The 27,667-nt window shown below is 36.9% G+C and overlaps 1 protein-coding gene across 1 annotated transcript in view; it reads left to right on the top strand.

The window, feature by feature from the left end:
• Nucleotides 1–27,667, top strand: part of Cntn3 (contactin 3) — a 380,871-nt gene that overhangs the window by 89,623 nt on the left and 263,581 nt on the right. The window contains exon 2 of the mRNA XM_042273722.2: nucleotides 6,594–6,727. Coding sequence (XP_042129656.2) covers nucleotides 6,673–6,727 — 55 coding nt within the window. The 5' untranslated portion in view covers nucleotides 6,594–6,672. The remainder of the gene's footprint in view (nucleotides 1–6,593; nucleotides 6,728–27,667) is intronic.

Here is a 27,667-nt window from a genome sequence, read left to right as displayed (position 1 = left end):
GATTAAAGGCTCATTTCTTGGGATTAAAGGCATGTGTTACCATGCCTGACTGTTTGCAATGTGGCCTTGAACTCACAGAGATTGAGGGTTTTCTGTCTCTGGAATGCTAGGATTAAAGGCACGTGTGCCACAATTTTCTAGCCTTTGTATCTAGTGGCTGTCTGCTCTCTGACCCCAGATAAATTTATTAGGGTGCACAATATTTTGGGAAACTCATTACCACTACAGGCTTTATTCTTTTGTTAAAAATTGTTTTGAGAACCTCATACATGAAGACTGTATCTACATCGTTCTTGCCTCTCTCTCCTGCTCTAACTCCTCCTGTAAACCTCGAAAATTAATTATTCTTACTGCATGTCTATACATATGTGCATATGTGTATCTATAAACCACATGTGTATATATTAAATACTAGAACCTTCTGCTTTGCTCATATGTACATATGTCCAGGGCTAAGCTCTTGTGGTTGGACAATCTTTATGTGATATTATCCTAAGAGACCAATTCTACCTTTCTAAGCAGCCCTTGACCATCTGTAGCTCTTCATCTAGGGGTGGGAGCATATGGAACATCACCTCCCCAGTGGTGATGTAATTATTCTGATCATCTTCAGCCAATATTATTTTTGAGACTTCATGAGTTCAGCTTCATTGTCATATATAGAAGAAACTATCAGGAGCAGGTGTCCTAATGTTCTGACTCTTACAATCTTTCTGAGCCTCCTCCTTCTTGGATTTTTCCATGAGCTTTGGGTATAGATGTTACGTTGGAGATATAGCAGGTCATTTAGTCTCTGCATGCTCAACAGGTTTGGATTTCTGTAATAGTCTCCATATTTTGAGAGAGAGAGAGGGAGAGAGAGAGAGAGAGAGAGAGAGAGAGAGAGAGAGAGAGAGAGAGAGAGAGAGAGAGGCTTCTTTGATAATGGGTAAGGGCTATACTTATTTGTAGGTATAAAGATAAGTTAGAAATTATATTGGTTTACAAAAATGGCATTGTAAGGTTCTCAGAGTCTATGACCTCCCCAGCCGTGGGTAGTTGACTAGATTTGCAGTGCCAAGAGTGAATTCTCTCCTGTTGAGTGGAATTCAAGTCCAATAGACAGTGATTGATTACATCCAGGATATAAGTGCTACAGTTGCACCATTGTGGATATTTTCCCAGGCCAGTCATTGTTGTGGTTCACAGGCCTTAGAGCTGGGAAGATGTATTAGTTACAGTTCTACTGCTGTTACCAAGCACTATGACCAATGCAACTTATGAAAGAAAGTGTTTAATTGGGCTTATGATTTTGGAGGGTTAGAATACATAATGGCAGACAACTGGCAAAGAGATGGAACAGCTGCTGAGAGCTCACATCTAACAATCAAAAGACAGAAAGTGCACAAAGATTGTCCCAAGTGTCACACTTCTTATAATACTAAACCCCTCAATCTTTCTCAAACTGACCATCATCTAAGGACAAATTAGTGGAATATATAAGCCTATGAAGTACATTCTTATGCAAATTAACAGAGTAGGACTACAGGTTGCTTTTCTCCCTTGGCAGGTTGCATAAACACTTCCTATATATTTGAGCCAGGTCTCAGGGAGAAGACATCCTGATCAGTTCCAAGTTGATTTTTTGAAGTCTTATTTCCTAAGCATGTGGTGTCTGCAACAATCGGTATTAATTTCAAGTTCTGGAAGGCAACCATGGGCAAAGGCAATAGCCTATACTGTTTTGGAAGTCTTTTTTTTTAATTAAGAAATTTTTTTCATTCATTTTACACACCAAAGATTCCCCTTCTTCCATCCTCCTGCCCCCAGCCTTCCACTCAACCCACCCTAACTTACCCCCACAAGAAGCAAGGTCTCCCATGGGGAGGCACATCCAGTAGAGGCAAGTCCAAGTCCCTCCTCTGCCTCAAGGGTGCATGAGGTGTCCTATGATATGCAGTGGGCTCCAAAAAGCCCCCTCATGTACCAGGGATGGATTCTGATTCTACTCTGGGGGAGGGGGTGTAAGCAAAACAAGCTACACAATTGTCTCTCCATGCAGAGGACCTAATCCAGTCTCATGCAGGCTCCACAGCCATTGATCCAATTTTCATGAGTTCCCACTAGTTTGGTTTGGATATCTCTGCAGGTTTCTCCATCATGATCCTGATGCACTTGTTCATAGTATCCCTCCTTTCTCTCTCTGACTGGACTCCTAAACATCTGCCTGGTATTTGGCTGTGAATCTCTGTATTACCTTCATCCATCATTTGAAAAAGCTCTGTGATAACAGTTAGGGTATTCACCAGTCTGATCACTGAGGCAAGCCAGTTCAGTTCAGGCACCTCTTAACTATTTCTAGTAGTTCAAGCTGGGGTCATCCTTGGGGATTCCTGGCAACTTCCCTAGCACTAGGTTTCTCTCTATCCCCATGATATCCCCCTCCATCATGGTATCTCTCTTATTGCTTTACCACTCCATCCCTGTTCCAGCTCGACCATCCTATTTCCTTATGTTCTCATCCCCCAACCCCTACCCTCCATTGCCCACCCCTCACCCACAGTTCACTCATGGAGATCTCATCTATTTCCTCTTCCCAGGGTGATACATGTGTCTCTCTTTGGGTCTTTCTTGTTAGATAGCTTCTCTGGAGTTGTGGGTTGCTGTCTGGTTATCCTGTGCTTTACATCTCGTATCCACTTATGAGTGAGTACATACCATGTTTGTCCTTCTGAGTCATTCAAGATGATATTTTCTAGTTGCATCCATTTGCCTGTAAATTTTATGATGTCATTGTTTTTCTCTGCTGAACAGTACTCCATTGTGTATATGTACCACATTTTCTTAATCAGTTCTTCAGTTGAGGGACATCTAGGTTGTTTCCAAGTTCTGGCTATTACAAACAATGCTGATATGAACATAGTTGAGCATGTGTCCCTGTGGTATGATTGAGCATTCCTTGGGTATATGCCCGAGAGTGGTATAGCTAGGTCTTGAGGGAGATTGATAACCAATTTTCTGAGAAACCACCACACTGATTTCCAAAGTGGTTGTACACGTTTGCACTCCCACCAACAGTGTAGGAGTGTTCCCCTTGCTCCACATCGTCTCCAACATAAGCTGTCTTCAGTGTCTTTGATCTAAGCCATTCTGACAGGTGTAAGATGGTATCTCAAAGTCATTTTGATATGCATCTCTCTGATGACTAATGATGCTGAGCAATCCCTTAAGTGACTTTCGGCCATTTGAAATTCTTCCTTTGAGAATTCTCTGTTCAGCTCTATAGCCCATTTTAAATTGGATTGTCCATTATTCTGATGTCTAATTTCTTGTGTTCTTTATATATTTTCGAGATGAGCCTTCTGTCAGATGTGGGGTTGGTGAAAATCTTTTCCCATTCTGTAGACTGTCATTTTGTCTTATTTACTGGGTCCTTTGCCTTACAGAAGCTTCTCAGTTTCAGAAGGTCCCATTTATTAATTGTTGCTCTCAGTGTCTGTGCTACTGGTGTGCTTCCTAATTTTAGGAAGTGGTCTCCTGTGCAAATGTGTTCAAGACTACTTCCTACTTTCTTTTCATCAGATTAGTGTAACTTGTTTTATATTGAGGTTTTTGGTCCACTTGGATTTGAGTTTTGTGCATGGCTATAGATACGGATCTATTTGTAATCTTCTACATGTTGAGGTCCAGTTATGCCTATACCATTTGTTGAAGATGCTTTCTTTTTTCTGTTGTTCAGTTTTGGCTTCTTTGTCAAAAATCAGGTGTTTATAGATGTGTGGGTTAATGTCAGTGTCTTCAATTCATTTCCATTGGTCCACATGTGGGTTTTTATGCCAATACCAAGCTGTTTTTTTTTGCTATGTCTCTATAGTAGAGCATGATGTCAGGGATGGTGATGCCTCCAGAGGCAACTTTGTTGTACAAGATCCTTTTAGCTATCCTGGGTTTTCTGTTTTTTCAAATGTAGTTGAGTTTTGTTCTTTCCAGGTCTGTGAAGGATTGTGTTGGGATTTTGATGGGGAGTGTATTGAATCTGTAGATTGCTTTTGGTAAGAAGTCTCTTAAAACCCATAATCAATGATTTCAAGGGAGATTTTTCTATGCTTGGTGTCACAAGTTTTGTTAGATATTCTATGGCATTTGTGGGGAGCATTATCATCTCACATGAAATAACTTCATTCCAACATTTTATGTTTATATACACTTATGTCTACTATATACGGTTTTCAATAAGCATAAAACAAAATGTTCTTCTATGGCTGTTTCAGTAGTACTTGTCATCATTTTCCCTTTTCCCTCCCTCTTCCTTAATGTTTTATGCTCTTTGTCTTCAAAGATAAAGTCCCTTACTCCTAGTTTTTCCCGTTTCTCACATAGTAGCTCCTATGCCCTATTATCTCTTTATCTATAGCTACTCCCTACACCAACATCCCTGTTGACTTTTTCAGGTTTCTGTGGTTACTTGAGGTTATATATTTACTCCTAAAGACTTGGAGCTGGGATCCACAAATAAAAGCGAACATGAGGTGTTTTTCTTCCTGGGTCTGGGTTACCTTACTCAGTATAATATATTCTAGTCCAATCCATTTATCCACATGTTCTTAATTTCATTTTTCTTTACAGTTGAATAGAATTCCATTGTTTATGTCAATCACATTTTTTCTTACATGTTGGTTGAAGGATTTTTAGGTTGTTTCCATTTCCTTATATTGTGAAGAGAAAGGCAATGAAAATGGCTGGGCAAGTATCAGTGGAATAGGATGTTGAGTCCTTTCAATTTATGGCAAGGAGTGCTATAGCTCTGTCATATGGTAGATTTATTTTTAATCTTTTGGGAATTCTCTACAGTGATGTGGAGTAGCTGTACCTGTAAGAGGTCAAGAGTGCCAAGTAACTAGTAGTCTTAGAGAGCAGTACTCATGTGCCCACCGTGAGGTTGAACATATATAAGTACCTTATCTCCTTTCTGCTTTAGTAGGTGAATATTTTAATGTCTTTCAGGCAGGTGTTCATCCATTGCAGGCTGAACTTCTTAGTTTCCCCAGTGGCGTTAACAGAAGTTGCTCATAGTTGTGTGGCAGGAGGTTTCCTACAGTGGTCAATGCCTTCCCTTCCCTCCTTCTCTTCACCATTCCTGAATGGTTTTCATCTTTTACCTTCCACATAAATAACTTGCTCTTGAATTCACTGTGCAATGTTCACATTAAGGGAAATCTCAAAGGCATCTGTCATTAGCAATAATGGAGTAGGTAGTAAGAAGAAATCAAGGTCACATGATTAGTTGTCCAAACCAGATCTTAGAAGACTTGTTCTCAGTTGTCTCAGTTGCTTTTCTACTTGATCATGATTCTCAGATGTCGGTGGTGGCACTTGTCTTTAATCACAGCACTTGGGAGGCAGAGGCAGGCAGATCTCTGTGAGTTTGGGGAAAAAAAACAGATTCCCAGATGTATACAAGATTAGTGACCATAATATATGGAATCTGGGTATAATTACATATCTTACTTCTCACCTCAAAACTTTTACCATACGCATACACATCAGTGGACATATAGGTGGGGCTGGTTTAATGCACTAAGTACACAATGCAAGTCTAATGTTCTCTCTTTTGACACAATAATAGTTTGGAACACAGTATCTGATTAAGAGATATATCCCTCAGAAACCAATTGTTGAGAGCCACTGTACAAAGGGACCCAGGCTTCCTTTCTCTGTCCCAGTGATAGCTAGAACAACCCAGCCAGGAGTAGCAAAATCAGAGTTGTTCACCTCCTTGTTAAAGTGGCAGACTCTAAGCTGTTGGTTCTGCTGCTTGGGACAAGTTGAGTTTCTGAGTTCCTTGTTTAAAGGGTTGTCTGATTTTGTTTATTTATGTGAGTATCTTACCTATTGATCATTAACCAGGCATCTTAGTTTCACAGGGCCATTCAAAATAATAGACGGCTTTCAGATAATTACTTCTCCACAAGTACATGCTAGTTTAAGAAAGTTCAAGAAGACCAAAGTGTGATACTGTTTACAGGATTCTCAGACTGAAAAAGCTGTTTAATTAGTATTTCCATAAGTTTTGTGACACACAAACATATATGTATATAGGTATGTATGTGTATAATGGGGGACCTTTCTGACTTGTCTCTGACATCAAAAAAATGCTTAAAATGGACTCTGACAATATTTTGTATTTATTTGTATGCCTGGTTATGGATTTAGAAATTGAGACAATCCTTGCTTCAAGAGATCTGCTTCTCTGTCTCCTTTAGTCTTACTAAAATTTTACCATTAGATAAAATGAAAGAATTTGAATTTAGGTTAATATTTTATTTGTTGCAATTATCTAGCAAAAGATTTAAAATTTAATGTGTTAATAGTTAATATTTTATTGCTGGTGAGTTTTTAAATTATACAAACTGCTTGCATTTTCTTGTCAGTTGCATAAAGTGTTTAAGTGTCTGCCTTTAAAGCTTTCTCCATTTTGAATAACAGCAAAATATTTGTTTCATCTGAGGATGTGATTTTTCTGTGAATGATACAAAGTTTAACGGAAATAAGAAAATGTCTCTTTAAAAGGAACTGGTTTTTAAAAGTCTGAATTCTTTTACATTTTTTTTCAGATTAAAGGATTTACCTGAAGACAAAGAATTCTATTCATCAGAGACTAGACAAGAGTTACTCTTGCTTTTGGCAATTAAAATGATGTTGTCATGGAAACAGTTGATCCTGCTTTTGTTCATTGGCTGCTTGGCAGGTAACAATAAGCTATATTTCGTATGAATTATTCTGGAAGTCATGTGCTTAAATACTTTGCTTTTGTTTTTGAGACAGGGTCTCATGTAGCCTAGATTGACTGCAAACTCACTATTTTGATCCTGATCATCCTGCCTTCACCTCGCAAATACTGGGATTACAGGCATGCATGTCTATGTCTGCTTATTCTCAAGTTCTTTTTAAATGTTGATGTGAAATTATACCAGTGTTAAAGACAAACATCTTTTTTCTCAGAAAGAAGATTCATATTCTTTATTCTGATAATTAGATTCTCATGGCTCTTCTCCCTAATTTTTATGAGTCAATATATTCCCATAGAAACTGTAAGACCACTTTATATTAATACTATATTGCTGAATTTAGGAAGAGTTCCCAGTATGACAAACTAAATTTGAGAATGTTCATTCATGTCCATTCATTTTTCTAGAGAATCTGAAAATGAGGAGGTCCCTTGTATGAGGAAAATTCACTTATTTTCATTGTATTTTATATTTACATATTTATTAGCATATATATTGATAAATTTATTAGTATGTATGTATATGTGAAAACAAATAATGAAAAAAAGGAGCTGGGCTGGGCAGAAGAAGTTCAGAAGGGGAAGAGGAAAGGGAAGAAATTATGTAATTGTATATATGTATTTAATACATTTTATTTTTATAATTAAAATATAATTATGTCATTCCTCCCTTTCTCATTCCTCATTCCAAGTTCTCCATCTGACTTCCCACATCCCCTTCAAATCTATGATCTTCCTTTTCTTCGAATATATTATATACATATATCTATATGTATGTATATAGTATACATGTACATTTATATGTTGGGCATATATATATGTATATGTGTATATATGTATATATACATATATATGTATAACCAAACACAGTCATTTTGGTGTTTTGTTATTTTTTATAATATATCTGATTTGAGGGCTGACAACTTGGTATTGGATAACTATTTAGGCGGCTTATTTTGGGGGAGAACTAATTCTCCTCTCTCAGCATTCTAGAGGTGGCTGTAGTTGTGTGTCTAGAGGTAGAGTTAATGTGAGAGGAAATATACTTTTAAAAATATTATGACATTTTTCCTTTCAAGTCTTTAGAATTTTCTTGAGACATTTTGTTACAGTTTCAGCATTTTTTTACAAAGGTAGACAAAAGAAAAATGTTTCCTGTTTATACTCTATGAAAGTATTTTAATTCATTTGATACTCTTCCATTTTGTTCACTTTGATGCCATTTTTGAAGGAGTTGGTAAGAAAATAAATTTTTAAATGAAGTATAATATAGAACATGAAATATGAAACTATGTTTTTGTTTTTTCTTTCTTTTATGTTATAAAACATCTAAGGGATTCTACATATAATAATATGGTGAATAGGAGCATGTCACCAATTTGATGTGGTTGTTGTACCATTTGGCCATGTGTGTTTTGTCTGTTTGTGTGTGTGTAGGCATTGTTCCTTTTAATCATTGTTCATTTACTTTCTCTGACCCATTAGAAAGTATATTATCATAAAAAAAATCACTTCTCACCATAAAAACAAATCAACACCCGTCTTCTGGAACCTAGGAGTCACTTTTCTTTATGAAACCTAAAGCTTAACCAAGTGTAGCATGTTTTCTTTTCTAATGAATGAGGCAGATTTGAATGATCAGTAAAACACAGAATTTACATGTATAGATATATTAGAGTAGATGTCTGGGCTCTTGTATCAAAAGTCAAATGTTTTTCATATATTTAAATGATAAAGTATAAAAATTCACAAGTAACCTTGGATTAGAGGTTTAAACTTTGTGAATGAATGCCCCCCCCCATTTTTATGTTTTCCTAATATACTTAATTACATTTCTAAAACAGTTTCTAGAACTGAAGAAAAAGGTGGTAATTATTTTCGAATTTCAGATCTGTGAAACGGAGTTTGGAGAAAGATTAATACAGACATACAAACTAAAAAAATAATTTTCTGTTTAGTTATTTCACAAAGTTTTGGATTTTCTTGTTTTTGTAGACAGAGCAAAATGATAGCTAGCCCATATAAACAGGTTATCCCTCAGGATGGTAACTTTTGTAGAAGTCACCTTGAAATTTCACAAGTGGAAAAAAAACCCACATACTGAGAAAATGAAAGTGTTGTATGGTTAAGGAAAATGGGACCATTTTTCAAAAGTTTAAAATCTTATTCTATTCTATACAAAAATATTATTCTATCCCACATAAAAATTGCAATACATATGTGTCCAAATTTTGACATCTTCATGTTTTACACATGATAGTTTACAGAAAAAAAGCAGTTTACATTATACAAAAATGTGAAAATACCTTTAAGAAAATTAAATATCAATTTGAATTTATAGAAATGGCATTTAAAAGCTGTAGAATATTCAAGGAGAACTGAATTTTTTTTTGTCCAACATATACTATATATGTTGGACATATACTATATATATAACATACTGCTTTAGAGAATTGATAATCTTCATAATTATACTATTGGAATGACTCGGATATTTTTTGTGTTCTAAAATATATTAAATGCAGGATATTATTTATGTATTTAATATCAGCATTCTTTTTGTATTAGTAAAATGGATATGGTTGGTTTCTGAGTATGATAATCTACTAATAAATATTTTGGTGTTTTGCATATTTTGAAATAAATTTTTAATTGAGGATGATACCAGCCATTTTTTATATGAATAAAAGCAACTGAATGCCTTTAAACATGTTTAGCAGAAGATACACAGTATATGCAACTAGTGCTGTGTAGTTTTCTATCTTTTCCCAGTAAGTTGTTTGCTCTCTATTATTTTTTTGTTCTTTTCTTTCCTCCTTTTCTCTTTTGTTTTGACAACTTGACACTCAACACTAACCATCACAAAAGCTAAGACAGTTTTAGGTAGAGCAGAGCAAGAAAATAGAACATTTGCATTCTTAGAATTCTGACAGGAATCCAGAAAAGGAAGGAGCATTATTAGGGGTAGAGCCAGAGCAACATCACAAAAATTAATACAATTGATATGAAGGAGTAGAAGCAAGTTAACTGAGTCCAGATGGTGGGAATGGCACTCCTTATTCACTAGTTGAGGGAACTGAAATACTCTGTAGGCTCGAGTCTAAATGACTTTTCCAGTCAATGTGTTTACTATAAGACTTCTATTTATTTCTGAAGTCAAAGGATGAGTTCACTTCCTGAATCATTTCTTTGTGGAATAAAAGCCTTGGCTAGGAATCAATAAGAACTCAAGGAAAGCATTTTTCTACTTCTTCAGTACCTAAATATTAATCGTTTAGCTGTAATGGCTGGAAAGGTGGCCCAGTTGTTAAGAGTACTTGCTACTCTTACAGAGGACCTGTTTTCAGGTCTCATCACCAACTGGTGGCTTATAATCATCTGTAACTCCAGTTTCAGCGGATTTGATGATGAGTTCTGGCCTCTGCAGGCACTAGGCACATACATGCATGCAGGAAAAACACTCATGTACATAAAATAAAACAGAAATTACTTGTTCGAGACTCGGGTATTTGCTGTCTGGTATGGGAACCATTAGTCATTGGTGAATAAAACACATGGAATGTGAGTAACCTGAGCCCTTCTGTCCAAGTAAATAAAATTCACCAAGGATTTCAGAGATAGTTCATCATTTTTACCTCAGTTTTCTTACTGATGATAGGAGAAAATAGCATTATTTATCTATATCAAAGTTAAAATATTGTTAATGTAAATTGGACCTTTATATTGTAATGGTCAAGTGTTTATTAGAAAATTGGAAACATATGTGACTCTTGCATCATATTGTGGTGGTATGGCACAGCTCCATACCTGTATGGAATAGGAGCCTGGCCAGTATGCCAGGTTATATATATGACCAGAGAGAAACAAGATGAACTAAGATAATGGAGACTTTTAATTTCCCCTTTGTTTATTATATGTCTGTATATATTTTGTGGGTGCTGTGCAGATGTGTGAGGGTGCCTCAGGAGGTCAGAAAAACGGGTGTCAGATCCTGTGCAGCTGGAGTTATTGGCATTTATCAGTCACCTGACATGGGTACCAGGAACTGAACTCAGGTCTTCTGAAACTGCAGCAGCAAGTACTAATTAGATCTTAGACAATCTTCCCAATGCTAGATACTAGAGATGTTATGATGTCACGTAAAAAGTAGTAAATGTCCACCGGGTCTGTTTTATCAACAGGCACTGCGTATTTTATTAAATGAGTCCAGGTTTTCATGTCCTTGTGGAGTAAACATGGTTAAGTCTTTAATCACTCTATGTGGGAAGTCTAAACTTGTCAGATAGCATTCTATGTGGCAGTTTTCTAGAGGGAAATACTTTGGTGGAATACCCATTGCTAGTGAAAAATATTTGTGAGATCTATTTAAAAACATCATTTAGAAAGTTGCAATTTCCTATGAAAGTTATGAAGCATTTTTATTTTACCAAATTTTCATAGAATGATAGTGAATAATTGATTTATCATCATTTGCTACAGCTTTGGTAATATTTAAGAATTATGTGTCAAAATGAGTAGCCACTCATCCTGAAATGGATTTGTTTTATAAGAGTAGACTGTTGGATTTCTTTTAGTATATTTTGTAGTAGGATTTCCAGTGCATAATCTAATTGGCAATTATGGTGAAGCCAGGCAGATTCTAAGACTGACTCTAGATAAAGCCCTTGAGATGGACCTGCTCCATTTCTCCCAATGACTGGCTTAGTCTAATGCCATTTTCTCAACAAGATTTTCTTGGCTCAGGGACCACTCTTTGCTTAAATTATGTGGAACATGTCATATTTCACAATGGATCTTAGTGAATAATCATCAAATCTAAGTTTCTCTGGTGGCTGTTCTACAGTCATTTAGCAAGTTAAGTTCAGGAAAATCTTAATTTGGGGAATGTGATAAGACAGGTCAAGGGCAAACTGGCTGCTTGTTGACAGCTTGCTGACCTGGTGCCCCTGCTGGCTTAAAATACATAAAGGTTCTATTGGTGACTTTCTTTCACTGAGAAAGAATTTAAAGAATAGCACTTTTTTTTTTCAGTTCATGGTTTCAGTGGTGTGGTCCGTGGTAGCCTGTCTACATGTTTGTGGGCCCGTGGTGAGGCAGAGCATTTGACAGGAGAGCTTTGATCCCTTCTGATGGATGGGAAGTGGAGGAAGGAAATGGAGGAATGGATCAAAGGTAGAACATGACTCAGTGACACACTTCCTCCAAATAGGTGTCATTTCCTTCCAATGATAGTATCATGTTATGCATCTGCCAATGAATTAATTCATACACAAGGTCCAGGACATCATATCATGATGACTGGAGAAGCCTCCACAGATATGCCCAGAGTGTGGTATATTCCTAGGAGATTTTTCAGTCTAGTTTCCAACAAGATTAAACATGTATTGTGTGACAAACTTTTCCTGGGGTGATAAAACATGCTTGTTTAGTCACCCCAGATAGGGAACCCATGACAGACCCAATTACAGATACCACCAAAGTCCAACTTGGTGAACCAATGAGTTTTCTTGTAGTTACTTAAACGAATGTAGGGTTGAGTTTACTACAGGAATATGGGTGAAGGGTTATTTCCAGGAGCAAAAGTGCCTGAAACATGACTGTTCAATCCAGCATGTTTGACAGCTCACACAAGCTGGGAAACCCGGACACCAGTGCACAGCCTGAAGGCAGCTCAACAGGTTGGCAAGTACCCTTTCCAGGTGCTTCAGTTGGTGGAAGTCTCTCGAGTCTTCGCAGCTTTTCTCCTCTGATAGTCTTCTGTGCAGCTCAGCTTGTTTTCCCTCGGAGAGTGTGTAACCTTCAGCTTTTACAGTTTACTCTGGCAGGGAAGGGCCTGGTGAGTCTGGTCAGTTTCAGTGAGTTCTTGATGCTATTTTTTCAGTTGTTTGCCTGCCTGCTTAAGGAGCTCCCCTGCAGGATGGAGTGTGTTAATCTCAGAGGAGACTGTGACAGAAAAACATGATAGACAATAAATATCCCTAACCCCAGAAGTGAATTTTTCAAGCTTTGACCCTTGAACTTTCTATTCGCCCATTTCAGGTATAAGGAAAGCAGTGGAAGCCTATGTATGTCTGCTTGTATGTATGCCTAGAGCTATTGTCACCCCACTGTTATTGAGGTTAGACAGTACCTTTGGAAGAAGTGTAGATGGCATTTTCTAAATAATTTTAATAAAAATTATACACTTTATAATTGAATGTGAAGTTCACAGACACCATAGTCCAACTCAGACTTCCTTCAGCATTGTGTATGTATTCATGGGAAACATGTGCAGACTAAATTCACAGCTATAGCTATGTGGGGAACTCATCATCTCTATTTTTCTTATGCCGGTGGTTGTGTTTCTTCAAACAGTATCCACATCTACCGAAACACGTCTTTATGTGCCTCCAGCATAATGTCCATTGTGTTCAATCTTGCTATAACGCAATTAACTTGCTTTGTTAGTTTTCTGTCCACACTGTAATTTCATAATGATACGAGAGTAAAATTAACTTTTCAAGTTCTCCCTTAAATCAATGTATGGTATTATTTTTCAATTGGTATTAGTAGCACCACACTTGTCATCACCTAGAAAATGATTAATGGATGTTTAGTGGGCTACAGTTAACGTCAACATATTTTTAGAACTGTCCGATTTTTTTTGTTTGTTTTTGGTATTAGATGTTATACTTCAAGAAAGCTGTTGTTTTAAGCAGAGATGGTTCTTATGTCTCCTGTCCTGTGTGTGAATAGCTTGATAGCACTGAGACAGGTAAAATGGAGAGATCACTGTTCTCTGCCTATACATCCTGATGGCCTCCATGTTTTTACAGATAAATTTATTTCAGGTCATCCTCATGACTGCAGCTGCTGAAGTCTAGACTTGTTTTTCATTAATTCCATTTAAATCTTCACAGGCCAGCCAAATACGCTTGTGAGCACCAGTAAAAGATGTAAGCATGGTTGGTACATTTTGTTCCCATAACATTATTCATTAACTGTACATGTTGGAGTTTTCTGTGTTTGATGTTGACTAAGAAAAGATTAAGTAAACTTTGAAAACATGTTTTGAAGTATAATTAGAGTTCAACAAACATATAATTTAAATAAACCCCCACATTTCTGTTTAGCTCTTAAAATAGCTATTGTCACAAAAATATCCCATAATTAGTCACTAACTTTTTCAAATAAAATGCTCATACAAACTGATTTAATTTCTACTACCTAAGTGTTAAGCTGTCTTAAAGTACTGGTCACATAAAAGCGTTTTAAAATGTGCCCATGTATATTATGCTTTTCCATAAATTCAATCCTATCAGAAGAGCTAAATGGACAGGGCTCCCCATTAAGAGTACAGTAGTTAAGTATTAACTCATGATATGAGGCAAATGCATATACACACCCAGTCACATACAGACACACACATGCCTGCATTCATATGATCCACTGTTGATCTGAAGAAATAAATTGTATGTGTAGAGTGTGTCCCCAGACAAAGAGAAGGCAGAATTGATGACAAGCACTTCGTGTCCTTGTCCTTCTCCTCTTTCCTCACTCCTCTCTGTCCTTTCAGTGGGGAGCTCCGGTCTTTGTACTCTCTCATCTTGTAGTGTTGCCCCAACCTTGCTCCTCATACTTCTGCTTTATGTTCCTTTTTTTTTTTCTTCTGTGCTTCCCACATGCTGCAAACAAGGATATTTTTCTGAAGAGCCATTAAGTGGGCTGCATACTCAGCACCAGATTTGTAGAGGTTATTGTGATAACTGAAGTGGAGGAGTCCAAGATGAATCAGGCTGCGGTCAGTGTAGGAAGGAAAGGAGGCTCAGGTAAACAATAGAAGGAATGCTGTTACAAGAGTCCAATTTAACAAAATACATCTGGAGTAGTGGAAGTTATCTCACTTGTTTCCTTGGAGAAATGAAGATTCAGAAAACAACAATGGAGAAGACACCATTTGAGTAGGGTACCCCAAAATTACTCTGATGATTTTTTGAGCCCTTACTATTCCTGAAGCATCATGCTAAGGAATTTCTCTGAGTTGTATCATTAATTCTTTAGTTGAGTCTCTGGCCCTTTCACTATTTTTAACCCTGTCTTACAAATGAGGAACCGGGAGTCTTGACATGTTAAAAAAATCTTCATAAAATTCACATACTTAAAGGACTCAAGCTTGAATTTAGAGTCTAAGAATTAGCTTAAACAACTGTCTTCCATATCCAGAGGGCCTAGTCCAGTCCCATGGGGGCTCCACAGCCACCAGTCCTCAGTTCATGGGCTTCCACGAATGTGGCCGGTCATCTCTGCACATCCTCCCATCATGATCTCGATGACCCTTGCCTACAGTATCTCTCTTCTCTCTCATCAATTGGATTCCCATGGGAAACCTCGATTTGGGGCATGTGGGGATGTGGGGTGGCTTGGGAAAGAGGACTAGGGGGTGGGAGGAGGGAGGAGAGGGATCTGTGGATAGTATGTGGAGTGAGTAGAAAATTTCTTAATAAAGAAAAATGAAAGAAAGAAAAAAAGAATTAGCCTAAAGATGTGGCTTTAGAGTATTTTCATAGAATTTATGTGCAAGATCCTGTGGTTAAATCCTAGTATTTTAGTATAGAATCCTATATGTCAAATAAGAAAACACAAACATATTTACAAGATAAACAGTCCACAGCATAAAGCATTATCATCATACTAAAACTAGACATCATTTAAGACAATATGCCTAAGCCAGGCAGTGGTGGCACACACCTTTAATCCCAGCACTCAGGAGGCAGAGGCAGGCGGATCTCTGTGAGTTTGAGGCCAGCCTGGTCTACAGAGTGAGTTCTGGGAAAGGCTCCAAAGCTACACAGAGAAACCCTGTCTCAAAAAATTTAAAAAAAAAAGACAATATGTTGAAAAGATAAGTTTAGAGAAAACTATAACACAGTCTTGCCTTCTTCTATTTTATACAAGGCCATCATGTGCTATTTGTTTTTATGTGCCTGGATTATTTCAGTTAACATTGAGGTCTTCCAGCTCTACCCATGAATATGTTAATATACATCAAACTACAATCCTTTGAGATTGATAATTTTCTTGTTACCTCATAGGCAGCAACTGAGGTACAGATGTGTTATTATTTTGTCTAAGGTTATCACCGTTATTAAGTGGAGCTTAGGTTTCAAATCCAGGAAGTATTTTTTTATTATTATTCATTTATTTATTTAGTGTGTTTGTGTCTATAAATGAATGCTCAGGAAGTATCTTTGAAGGTTTCCTTTTACTATTATGGCAGATACTGGCCATCTGTGGCCACAGAGAACTTGGAATATCATCACACCAAATTGAGATTTACCATATATGTAAAATGCATCCTGAATTTCAAGGATATATATTTTAAAAAGACAAAACATACATTATTAAAAGTTTTTACACAGATTACATGTTTAAATAATAAAATTGCACATTTGAAGTTATATGTGTGTGTATATAAACTCAGTTGTTTTCTTTTTAATTAGAAAAATTAATATTGTCTTATATCATGAATAAAACTACAGTAAGTAGTGTGGATTAAAAGAAAGATATTAGGCCTAAATATTGGTGTGTGTTACCATTTTAGTTTTGCTCTAAAAATTTTGTACCAATGGGGAGTTAATAGGCTAGAGCAGAAGGATAAAAGACAGAAGTGATGCTTGGAGGGTACTGTTTTACATCATCCAAGAGGTAAATTATATGCTTGGTGCATAACTCTTCCTGGGGAGGTATAAAAAATCCTACTGATCCCACCTAGGGCAGTGATGACAGATCAAAAAACAGTCCCATCCAAGTTTACCTTGGTGAACCTCTGAGTTTTTAAAGTTACTTACAGGAAGATGGATAACTCAAAAGCACCTTTATCACTGAAAAGTCTACCCCAGCATTGGTAAGGAGCTATGAAATCTGGATCTTTATTTGCAATCAGCTGCACTGAGAGTCTCTTCCCTTAGCATGTGTTTTCGGCATACATAACCTTGAAATGGGACCTTCTGAATATGCCACTTTCTTGGCTCCAGAGCCTTACAAGTTTGTTAGCTTCCTGAGTTTTCAGTACAGCCCTCCTTCTCAAGGACGAATTGTTTCATTTCTCAGGAAATAGCTGTACAACAATGCCCAACCCATGGCAGTTAGTTGGTATAGAAAGATAATACTGAACAGGAGAAAAATGAGAAAGTGAAAGCTGAACAAATGTGACAAGCAATTGCATGGCTACTCTAGGTGAGGGAGAGGACTGCTGAAGGGAGGTTTTGAGGTCTGAAATTCAGTGGGAAAATAATGAAGCGATTAACAGAAAATAGATGACACAGAAGGAGACAGGGATTCGGAATTGCTTAAGACATCCGTAGTGTTGAAGTGGTTGAAGCGTGTCTGAATGACAGGAGCTGGGGTCTATCTACATCAGAAGATTGGGACTCTGCATCAATATCAGCATCTACTGTGTCATGGCAGGGGATCCAGGTGGGGAGGTCTTTATATAGTGACGACAATCCATGACACAAATTCAAGTGAGATTTGGAAAATTAAATAAAAGGAGGAAGGCCAGAAACCATGCTCTGATGGAGAGGGGAAGAAGGTCTGAGCAAAGACTTGGGAAGTTCCTCAAGACAGCAGGAGGATGGCTGAAGACGAGACCTTCTCATTGCAAGTAGAGAAATAGAGCAAGATAATGTCCTGGAGCTTGTGATTTGGAAGCCCTACACTATTGGAATGCATAACTTCAAATAATACAACCCTGCATGTGTGTGTTTGTTGTGTGTGTATGTATGTTCACATGTGTTCATTTGTGCACATATTCTTGTGTATGGACAATGTTGATATCAGGTGTTGCAGGGCCTCTCTGTTTAACCTCAATCTTAGAGATTTGGTTAGTCTTAGCTAGCTAGCTTGCCCCGGGATCCCTTGTCTCTGCTTTCTTAACACAGGGGTTACAGGTGACCACCATGCCCACCTAATTTTTATATGGGTCTTGGAGTTCCAAACTCTGGTCTTGTTTTTTGCTGTTGTAGGGGAGGTTCTGTATCCTCTGATCCATCTCAATAGCCCCTTAAGGAATAATTTTTGGTGAAGAAGATATGAAACACATTAAGGCTCATAATATTTTAATAACATTGAGTAACACTTAAATGAATGTGTGTGTGTGTGTGTGTGAGAGAGAGAGAGAGAGAGAGAGAGAGAGAGAGAGAGAGAGAGAGAGAGAGAGAGAGAGAGAGAGAGAGAGAGAGAGATTCTGGAGCTGCCTGTGTTGAAATGAGGTGTACATGTTTAGGTGCTTGATCTAAGTCACACAGCTAGTTATTAGCACAGGGGGGGCTTTCTCTAGATTGTCTGAACTTCCATTCTTGACCTTTAAGTTACACAAAAGTGCTCTAGGCACTTTTGCAGCAAAGTATTGCATGACTATTACTTGATGCTGGGTAGAGAAAGAGGTGACTTACATAAAGGAGAGGAAGCTCTCTCTCTCTCTCTCTCTCTCTCTCTCTCTCTCTCTCTCTCTGTCTCTCTCTGTCTCTCTCTCTCTCTCTCGTGTGTGTGTGTGTGTGTGTGTGTATGTGTGTGTGTGTGTGTATACTTCAGTGTATATGTGTATACACATCAAAATATCAGGAAGTAGACTTTTGGAAATATATTTGAGTATGCTCACTTCTGACTGCTTCCAAGTGAACAACCTTACCTAAATGGACAGAAGTAGAATTTCTGTGATAGCGTAGGCTATAGAAGGGAGGCTGTTCCTTGCAGATGGAGCTGTTCTTACATCAGAAAACTCAAAGTTCAGTAGGCAACTGGCTATGGTTTTCTTTGGTGTGGCTTATAAGAAATGTCCAACCATGGCCTGTAGTCTGTATACACCACAAGATAGCTGTGATACAAACAAAACATTGCACACTAACTCAAAACATTACAAGATATTTTGGCAATCCTGTTGCTTGGTTCTTGAATGTGAACTTGGTGTGTAAAACTGTCACATCTTTATTTCTAAAGTTTAGACATAGCTGAAGGATGGAATTAATTTGATAGTCAAAAGAAGTTCATATTAATTAGCTGTCCTCATGGCTATTTGCACACTTCCCTTGACTTTCTTTCTTGAAGAATGGACTTCTTCAGAAGAACAGTGAGAATAGGCTATGTATTGCTCAAGTAATTCTTGCTGATACATTCCACCCATTAGTCAAATATTTGAAGACCAAATACTTTAAAAATATAAGATTCACAGTAACCCAGATGGTTTAGTATGCTATGGTTTTCATTTTCATTTAATACTCTGTATTTATTTTCTCCTATATTTTCTTCAGTGAATCATTCAATGTTCAATACTTTGTTGTTTAACCTCCATGGGGTTTTCTTTTTTTTTTTTTTTGAGATTTCTTATGTTAGATAAATGAGATTAAAACTTTCTTGAGTGTTCTGTTAGTATTTAAAAAACTGAATGCAAATAGTGGTTTTTTTGGACATATATAGCATTCTTGATAATCCTTGCTTAAAAAGAAGGAAATCCTATTCTTATAGCTGGCCATTAAACGTACTATCTTTTTTTATTAGTCTGACAAAAGAATTAAGACTAAAGAATTAAGCTCTTGTCTCTATATTTGGGTTTATTTTCTCTTTACATCATCTGGGCTTAATTGTTTTTTATCAAGATCCCGGAAACAAAGCTAATATTGCTAGCTGTTGATTAAAAAGAAAAAAAAATGTGTGTTTTAACTGAAGGTAATGTTAGTGATTTGATTTTTTATAAAAGTGAGAGAAATCCCTATGTATTCAAGCTGATCTGGGCTCCTGGTCACGTGAGTGTCTTTGTTATGTGCTTTCATGGCAGGGTATACAGTGATTCAGTTCTTTTTTTGGGGGGTGGGAGATTTGAGATAGGGTTTCTCTGTGTAGCTTTGTGCCTGTCCTGCAACTCACTCTGTAGATCAGACAGGCCTCAAACTCACAAGGATCCATCTGACTCTGCCTCCCAGGTGCTAGGATGAAAGGCATGAGCCACCACCACCAAGCTGATTCAGTTCTTTTACTTGACTCTATTGTATGATCATAGAAACCCCCAACATCTTGTCATAGAAGATAGTTAATAGAAAGAAGTGAAAGTTTGCTTTTTTGGGGGGGCGGGGTTGTCACACTGTGCTGTCTCATGAAATTACATTGTTGGAGGCTTTTGATTCTGTTCCAGTTTTTTATCTGGAGAGGTTCACAGTGTGATGACTCAAGGGCTTGGTTGTTTAATCTGCCATTATAAATTATTGTTGATATTTATATATAATTTATTGTAGGGATGTGAACTCTACCAACTTCACATACAAGAAGAAATGTTGAAGGTTGCTAATGTTGAAGATTAAGGCATCCAGGCAGTTTTTGGATCACCTGCTACTTTGTGACATTGATTAGATCACCCATAGGCATGAGAGCACTAATAAAATTAATGCATCACTCAAAAAGCACATAGATTCCAGGCATGACACTTCCTTGTTCTACACTGGCAACATCAAGGGCTCATTCTGTTCTGAGAATATTCCCAACATGAACAGCCATTTCATATGCCACCCAAGGAGCTTCAAAGGCTCATGGCAGCATTTATGTGTGCTTTTATATTAGTTCTAAGTTTTTGAAGTAAGGCTCCAAGCTTTTTAATCTCCAAATAAACTTTTATTATTGTCCCCTTTGCAGGTTCATACAGTACTGTAGTGACTCCAGATGTATAGGAAGCTGAATTTTCCAGTCTAATAACATATGTACATATGGAAGTGATATTCAAGTAAAAATATGTGCAAACATATAGTGCAGTGACAATAGACACAGTGTAATTACATGAGCAATGTGACTCATTGTCTATTGAACAATTTAGGGCATGGATTCTTGAGTGAACATCAGATTTTACCTAAGACATATATTTGTGGCCATCCCTGGCTTTCTAAAATTTGCTTTATTGTGCCATGTAAAGAGTCAGAATATTTAACACCATGACCTTAAATTTTTCTTATTTTTATAATTATTCCTATCTTAGGAGAATAGAGAAAATAAATATATAGCTAATAACAGTAATAATAAGAATATGTATATTTCCCATGCTGGTGAGGTCCTTGAAAGTTATTACCTTTATAATTTGTTGAGTTTCTATAGTTCTCTGGATATAAGGTGAAGACTAAATCCTTTTTGGAGAATTTTTCCACTGAGAATAGTTGCATGCTGTATTATTAATATCCCTACCCCACACAAAGTTTCTACCCTCCACAGATTGATAGCCACCTTTTGTCTTAGGCATAATACTTCCAAGTATTCACTAAATTAGATAACTGAACATGGATACCAGTGTTCACAACCAAATGAAGAAAAGCACTATTTATTCCATACTTACTTTTCTTGCCATAGAGATATAGAGCTGTGATGAATAAAGCCATTTATTACACTACTTTCTCATAAATTACTTTTCTCGGATGTAATTCAAAATTTGATGCTACACTAAGCAAAAAATATGCACTAATGTCAAATTCCATTTATTTCACAGCAAAAGTACTGCTAGTCTTTGCACCAAAAACCTCATCCTAGTCACATCATTTCTATACTCAAGAACTGAGTGTCCCAGAGATATTGGCTAACAAGCCTAAAGGTAGGGAAATATTGAGGGAAAATCATATCTGTTTGATCCAATATTATGATTGATTCTAGCAATAGACCCATTCCTTCTAAGTAGAATGATTAACAGACTTATTCACCACATTCTAGATAATAGATATTTTCACTTTCCTTAGGCTGTGTGGCCCTAGACATAGCTACTCAATCCCATCATTGTGGAAGTTTTATGTGGAACAAGTAACACATGAGTGTAAATGAGCTCCAGTGAAACTTGATTAATGGACATGGAAATTAGCAGTTCACGTAATAGTCAGATATCACTAAATATTATCCTTTTGATTCATCATGGTCCAAAACCACATGGCATACTCACATGACATACTTTTTCAACACTCATGGTGAAGCATGACTACATACTTTTTTAGTTTTTTTTTAATAAAGTATTTATCATGTTTTCAATTTCAAGGTATTTTTTAATTATTCTGGGATAGGGCACAAAGGACATAGATTGAAGAGTAAAAGACATAGCATACACCCAAATTATACACAGCTGAGAATTTGCGATATGTATAATTCAATTTACTGAACTGAATTCCTGGTAAAGTTGTGTTATTTTAGGATTTACTCTCAAAACATATCTTGTGCTTGAAAAAAATAGGCAAAGAATTTCAGGCATAAAACAGAATAAATCAATCCAAGATAACTTATTTGATAAAGACAGTCATTTTATCAGTCATTTGAGGTGAATTGCTCTCTGATTTCCATGCATGCTTCACTCTCTGTAGGCCTTAGGTCTGTGGAAATAGAGCCTCGTCCAACCTGCTGAGTTGAGGATTGCTTAGTTCCTGTTTGGAAGCCTAAATTTGCCTTTGTGCTTAATATCTTCAAATGTTTAAGTGGACATTCTGCAATCCGAATCTGAGTCTTAGGATAAATGTGACCCAGTGGCCTAAATTTGAACCTCTGCAAACCAGTTTCTACACACTGGTGATAGGTTATATTCTTTTCATATCATGGTGAAATTTCAAATTTGAAGAACCATTGAAGGACAGTCTAACTTAGCCCCATAGCTCAAAACATGAGATAAAAAAAGAAAACATGGGATCTGGAGAGATGCCTCAGTGGGTTCGAGTACTGGCCTCTCCCCTAGAGGACCTGGATTCAATTCCTAGCACCCAAATGGCAGTTCAAAACCATCTACAACTCTAGTCTCAGGGTCTCTCATGCTCTCTTCTGGTCTTAATTGGCCTCTATAGTACTGTAAGCACATAGTTGACAGACATAAAAGAAGGCAAAACACACATACACATAAAACTAATTAAATAAATAGATAATAAAAAGAAACAATAGGGAAATATTAAGGTAGCCAGCTGATTAGTTTGAATATTGCCATTTTACCCTAACTTCAAAACATGTACCCTAAAGTAAGAATTGCAAGAGAGCTATGAACACCAGATACAGAAAAACTGCCTACACTCCAGTTAATGGCTCCACACCCAGGCACATTAATGCTATGTTCCAAAATAAAGAGGACATGAATTGGGAGTGGAACCTGTTGGGGGACATCCAGGGGCAGTTTGTGGGGGGAAATCAGTAGTGGGCAGTACTGCATTTCATTGGGTACACTCCTGGAATAATCAATTTAGAAAATAAGTCAATAAAGGAGGATTGGATGTCTGTTACTTTTTAACTCAATTCATGGTTCTTATAATTGATTTCTTGAGAGTTCCCTGCATTTTTCAAGACCCCATGTTTACTTCACTTCTGGAAAGTAAATAGCCACAGCGGACTTCCTGCAAGGTCTGTCCACTGAAGCAGCCCAGCGGAGAAATGCAGCCTCTCACATTCTGTTTTGTTTTAATGGCAAGGGCAGCTGCTACTTTCAAACAAGTCATTAAAATCCAGAAATGGGGCTCTGCCTCAGCACTCTGTTATGCACTGGATTACTAGTGGAGTGCAGTCGCTATTGAGAGTGCTATTATGCGTGTGTTCCAGCAAAGCCACTCTTGTGTAGTACCGCATTTACAGTACTCAGAGGGGAGTGGATTGGGTGTCCGTGACCCAGAGCCTGAAAACTGACAAACAGAAACAACCAACTAATAGCAGTAGATAACTCTCTTAGTAGATTACATTTTCTTTTCCTTTCTTATTTTTTAAAGAGTCATACATATGACATTTAATTAGCTTTTCTATGTAAGAAGATAATTTTTTCCATGAATTATTTTATAGTATAAGACATATATTTGTTAGAGGCACAGTATCTGCTTAGAGTTGTACTCTGGAAATTGCTGGTCAATCTTGGATCAGGTTAAAAAATTGTAATGGTGCTGTAACACACACAGACATAAGGGGTGACTTCCAGTCTAATGATAATTAACCAATATTTCTAATATGTACAGCTTTTAGATGTGTAGCTATGTCTGTTAGATATGGTTACTATTTTCTGTAGGCATAAAGTCCAGGGATGGACAATGAGAGTAAAAAGATGATGGTAGTATATAGTAATAAATATGTTGTAACTTTTAAGGTGTATAGCCAGCTTTCTAAGATCTCACAGTGGAAAGAGATGACTACTGAATGGTAATTCTAAGAAAGGATACATGTGAGAATGCAAACTAGAGCTTCCCAGGCTCATCTCACACTCCTCCTGTTGCTCATGTGTTATTGCCCAAAGGTTCTCCAGAATAGGAAAGTATATCAAGCTTCTAGTTGAATTTTCTTTGTAGCTCCAAAGATCAATAATTTGTAGACTGTGCTAATATCAAATAAAGCAATATTTTTTTTAATAGGAGAGTTTTATTTGAGTGGCTTTGGGTTGAATTGAAGTTGGGTATGGGCAATACTGATGCTTGAGCGCATGCATGTTCATCAGCCAAGAACATATTGAAGAGTATATTCCATACTGTGCAGTAGTGAGAATTAAACTAAAATATGTCTCTCTATGTGACAACTTTGTAAGAACTCACAACAAATCTTTTCTCCCTAAGACTGCCCAGGAGACAGCAGATCAGTGGTTTCTTGTATTTGGGGACCTATAAGGCCATTTTCAACTTGTAGATGGTTTAATATTTTTATTCATTGCTGTGGTTTGTTTTATTCATATATAAATCAATGTAGAAAATATCTTGCAATATTACCCACTCTCCTAAAGCACAATAATAATTGGTAATAGTGTAGGCAAGAGAAGCATGTACCTGACTGAACCAGTGGCTGTCAAACTGAGAATGAGAAGGTATCAATGAAAGTGTTAGAGCAATTGTTCAGTGGATAAGACTGCTTGTTTGAACACTTGAATTCCGATCTCAGTAACAGGTGTGTCTCACATGCACCTGTAACCCCAGAATTGAAGGAGCTTAAGGCAGGAAAAATCACGGGACTTTCTGTAGTGTAGCTCTAAGTTCAGTGAGAGATCCTGTCTCAAAGAAATAAGGCAGAGAGTGATAAAGCACAGTGCCCAATGTCATCTGACATCTATACGTCAGAGAAATACATATATATTTGTGTGCAAACACCATACAAACACACACACATACACATACACACACACTATATTTACATAATAATAACGAACATATTGGTTAGTGGTGATATTTATTTTTATTGATTAAATTTATTCAATTATTTTACATCCTAATCACAGTTGTCGCCTCTGCCCTCCTCCAATTTACTCCTCCCACTTCCCCCACCACCCCCAATCCACTCCTCCTCTGCTAGCCTTAAAAAATAAAAAAGATGAAGGAGGTTGGGTGGAATAGAATATAGTATGATTGAATAAAAAGAAAAAAAAAAGTCCCTGTCCAGAATGATTTAAAGTTTTTTTTGTTTGTTTTAGGAAAAATATTTTATGAGCTATGTGTTTTGCTGCATATTAATGAATAATGTGCATAAATGGGTCACTTAGAAGCCTCGAAGCAGGGGAGTCTATGCATTTTGAGAAACTCCCTTCTCGCTAGTTGCAGACATAGTTTGGGAAAGTCTGCCTTTCATGTCATTTTCCTTATATCTTCATCCTATCCAATATTGAACACAGTTTAATCCCCCGCAGGAATAGAAAAAAATATGAACGCAGGTATCTATGGGTGAAAGAAGTGATATGAGGGGAAGTAATTGCATTTTAAGTCTAGGAAAATGGCTCAGCAGGATCTGGGGCTGGGTGAAAGCACTCAAAGAAAACTAAGTTCCAATCCGGCTGTGGCTGTGTGTGCATGCACCTGTAGCCTCAATGCTGGGGTGGGGGTGGGGAGGCGGGGCAGACAGGAGGACAGTGAGGTTGAGAGACCCTGTCTGAGAGGAGAAAGAAGGTGACAGAGCAGGACATCAGACATATTCTGATGTCTTCCATGTGTACATGTATGTGTACTTCCAACATGCACAGGTGAGAGCTGGCACTGCAAATGCTCAGATAATTAGAACATTACAAATAAAACACGGACTTCCATTGGCTTGAGATGATATTCCCTTGTAGTATAGCTTATAGCTGCAGAAATACAGCAAAATGTAACCACCAGATAGAATGTCCTCTTAATCATTACTCTATACCAGCAATTTATAATAGAAATTCTTTTCTGTATAATTATTATTTTCATAGAAACAATGACCATGAACTAGAGTTTGATAGAAAACATTATTTCTAAAATACATTAAGGGAAAAGTGTGAAAGCCCCAAAGCTTTGACCTAAAGTTGCTGAAAAAAAAAAAAACATAAATGTAATCAGTTCCATTAAAAGCTTTGACAGTAAGATTCTAAAGACATGTTTCAAGAGGACCTGATTAATGAACTTTACCCACATGTCATGAGACACTTGTGATGAACATTTTAAAGATCCTCAATAAAGGCTGGTATAATAGCGAGTGAGAATGGATGTTTTGTTTTCCTTCTAATACATAGACCATGGTTTGTGTTCTCTTGGTGTATCATACACATTACACACCTCACAATAGCATCCCTTTTTTGTTGAAATTGCTGTTAAACCACCCAGCAAGAAAGGGATAATTCTGTCCTGGGAATTGTACGAGGGTGTCAAAGGAATCAGAAACACTGGAGATCACATTTATAATACAATGGCACAAATTTTAAAAAAATGCACAGACTATTATGCAAACATTTAAGTTTACAAAAGATTCAACCTATTTCTTCTCAATTTGTTGTCCCTTTAAATTCATTATTTATATCTTACAATGTAACTCTACATTGATTAGCATCCTTTTATCTCAATTGTAAAGAACCTTCCCATAGTCTGAAAGAACATTTGAATTAAAATAATATGATGATGGGCATTCTCAGAGATCTTGCACATTCTTTAACTCTACATCACTATTGTTCAAATTGAATATCTATAGAAATAGATGAGACCTTTCATCATTTTACTAGGGCAGACTACTAGCATCCAAGTATGTATCCTCAGTATAAATGGTTATGAATACAAGGTTTTAGTGAATTGGCATTTTTTTTTTATTTCAGCAAACTTTGATTAAAAGATTAAAGCGATTCTTGATGAAAAAAGGTCATGTGTCAAGAAAGCTTATTTTCATTTGAACCTTTATTTTTAGCATTTGTGAAGCTTAACCAGTCCTTTACAATTCCAATTTGTTAAATGTAGAATGTTATTTCACATGCAGTTTGTGTCTTCCTGTTGATGAGCAGAGAAGGACATAAAGATTGACAGTTAATTTAGCAGTTTAAAGAATTACTACTTTATATAGGGGCCAGGTTTGCAAACTGTTGTATACAGTATATGCTACACTACAGCAATTTTCCATTATCCTAATTGCTTTCTAACATTTCCAGATGTGGGAAGTAGACACATAAGTTAATCCTGAAAAGCATTTTCTTTTTCTTTGTCATCTTTTTCATCTTGAACACACTGCATTGCCATGCCATTTCCCCTTCTCCTAGTATGTTGGTTACAGTATACATCTTAAATATATGTGTTCATATATACATATATATGAATACATATCCATGTAAGTATGTATGCACCTAAATGTACACACACACACACACACACACACATATATATCTATATATCTATATCTATCTATCTATATATATATATATATCCTTCATAGTATCTAAAAGATGCTGCAAGTTCCCATCAGTTCCTTCTTATTTCACAGATTCTTTATAAAAAAAAATAAAGAGTAGCCAGGGCAGGATTTCTTCAACTTAAAACAACAACAACAAAACACCACTCCCTACCCCCTTTATTCAATGCTGTGATCTTGCCTGTTCACTGTCATGTACTGGAGCTTCCCTTAATCTACAATGTATACAAAATGCTCACCACAAGTACCTATTAATATGACCTTCCTGGCAATTGGCATTATTCCACATAT

This window comes from Peromyscus maniculatus, chromosome 3 (genome assembly GCF_049852395.1).
Source record: "Peromyscus maniculatus bairdii isolate BWxNUB_F1_BW_parent chromosome 3, HU_Pman_BW_mat_3.1, whole genome shotgun sequence".
In the NCBI taxonomy this organism is placed as follows: Eukaryota; Metazoa; Chordata; class Mammalia; order Rodentia; family Cricetidae; genus Peromyscus; species Peromyscus maniculatus.
The sequence above is the reverse complement of the archived record's forward strand: the minus strand, read 5'-3'. Positions and strand labels throughout refer to the sequence as shown.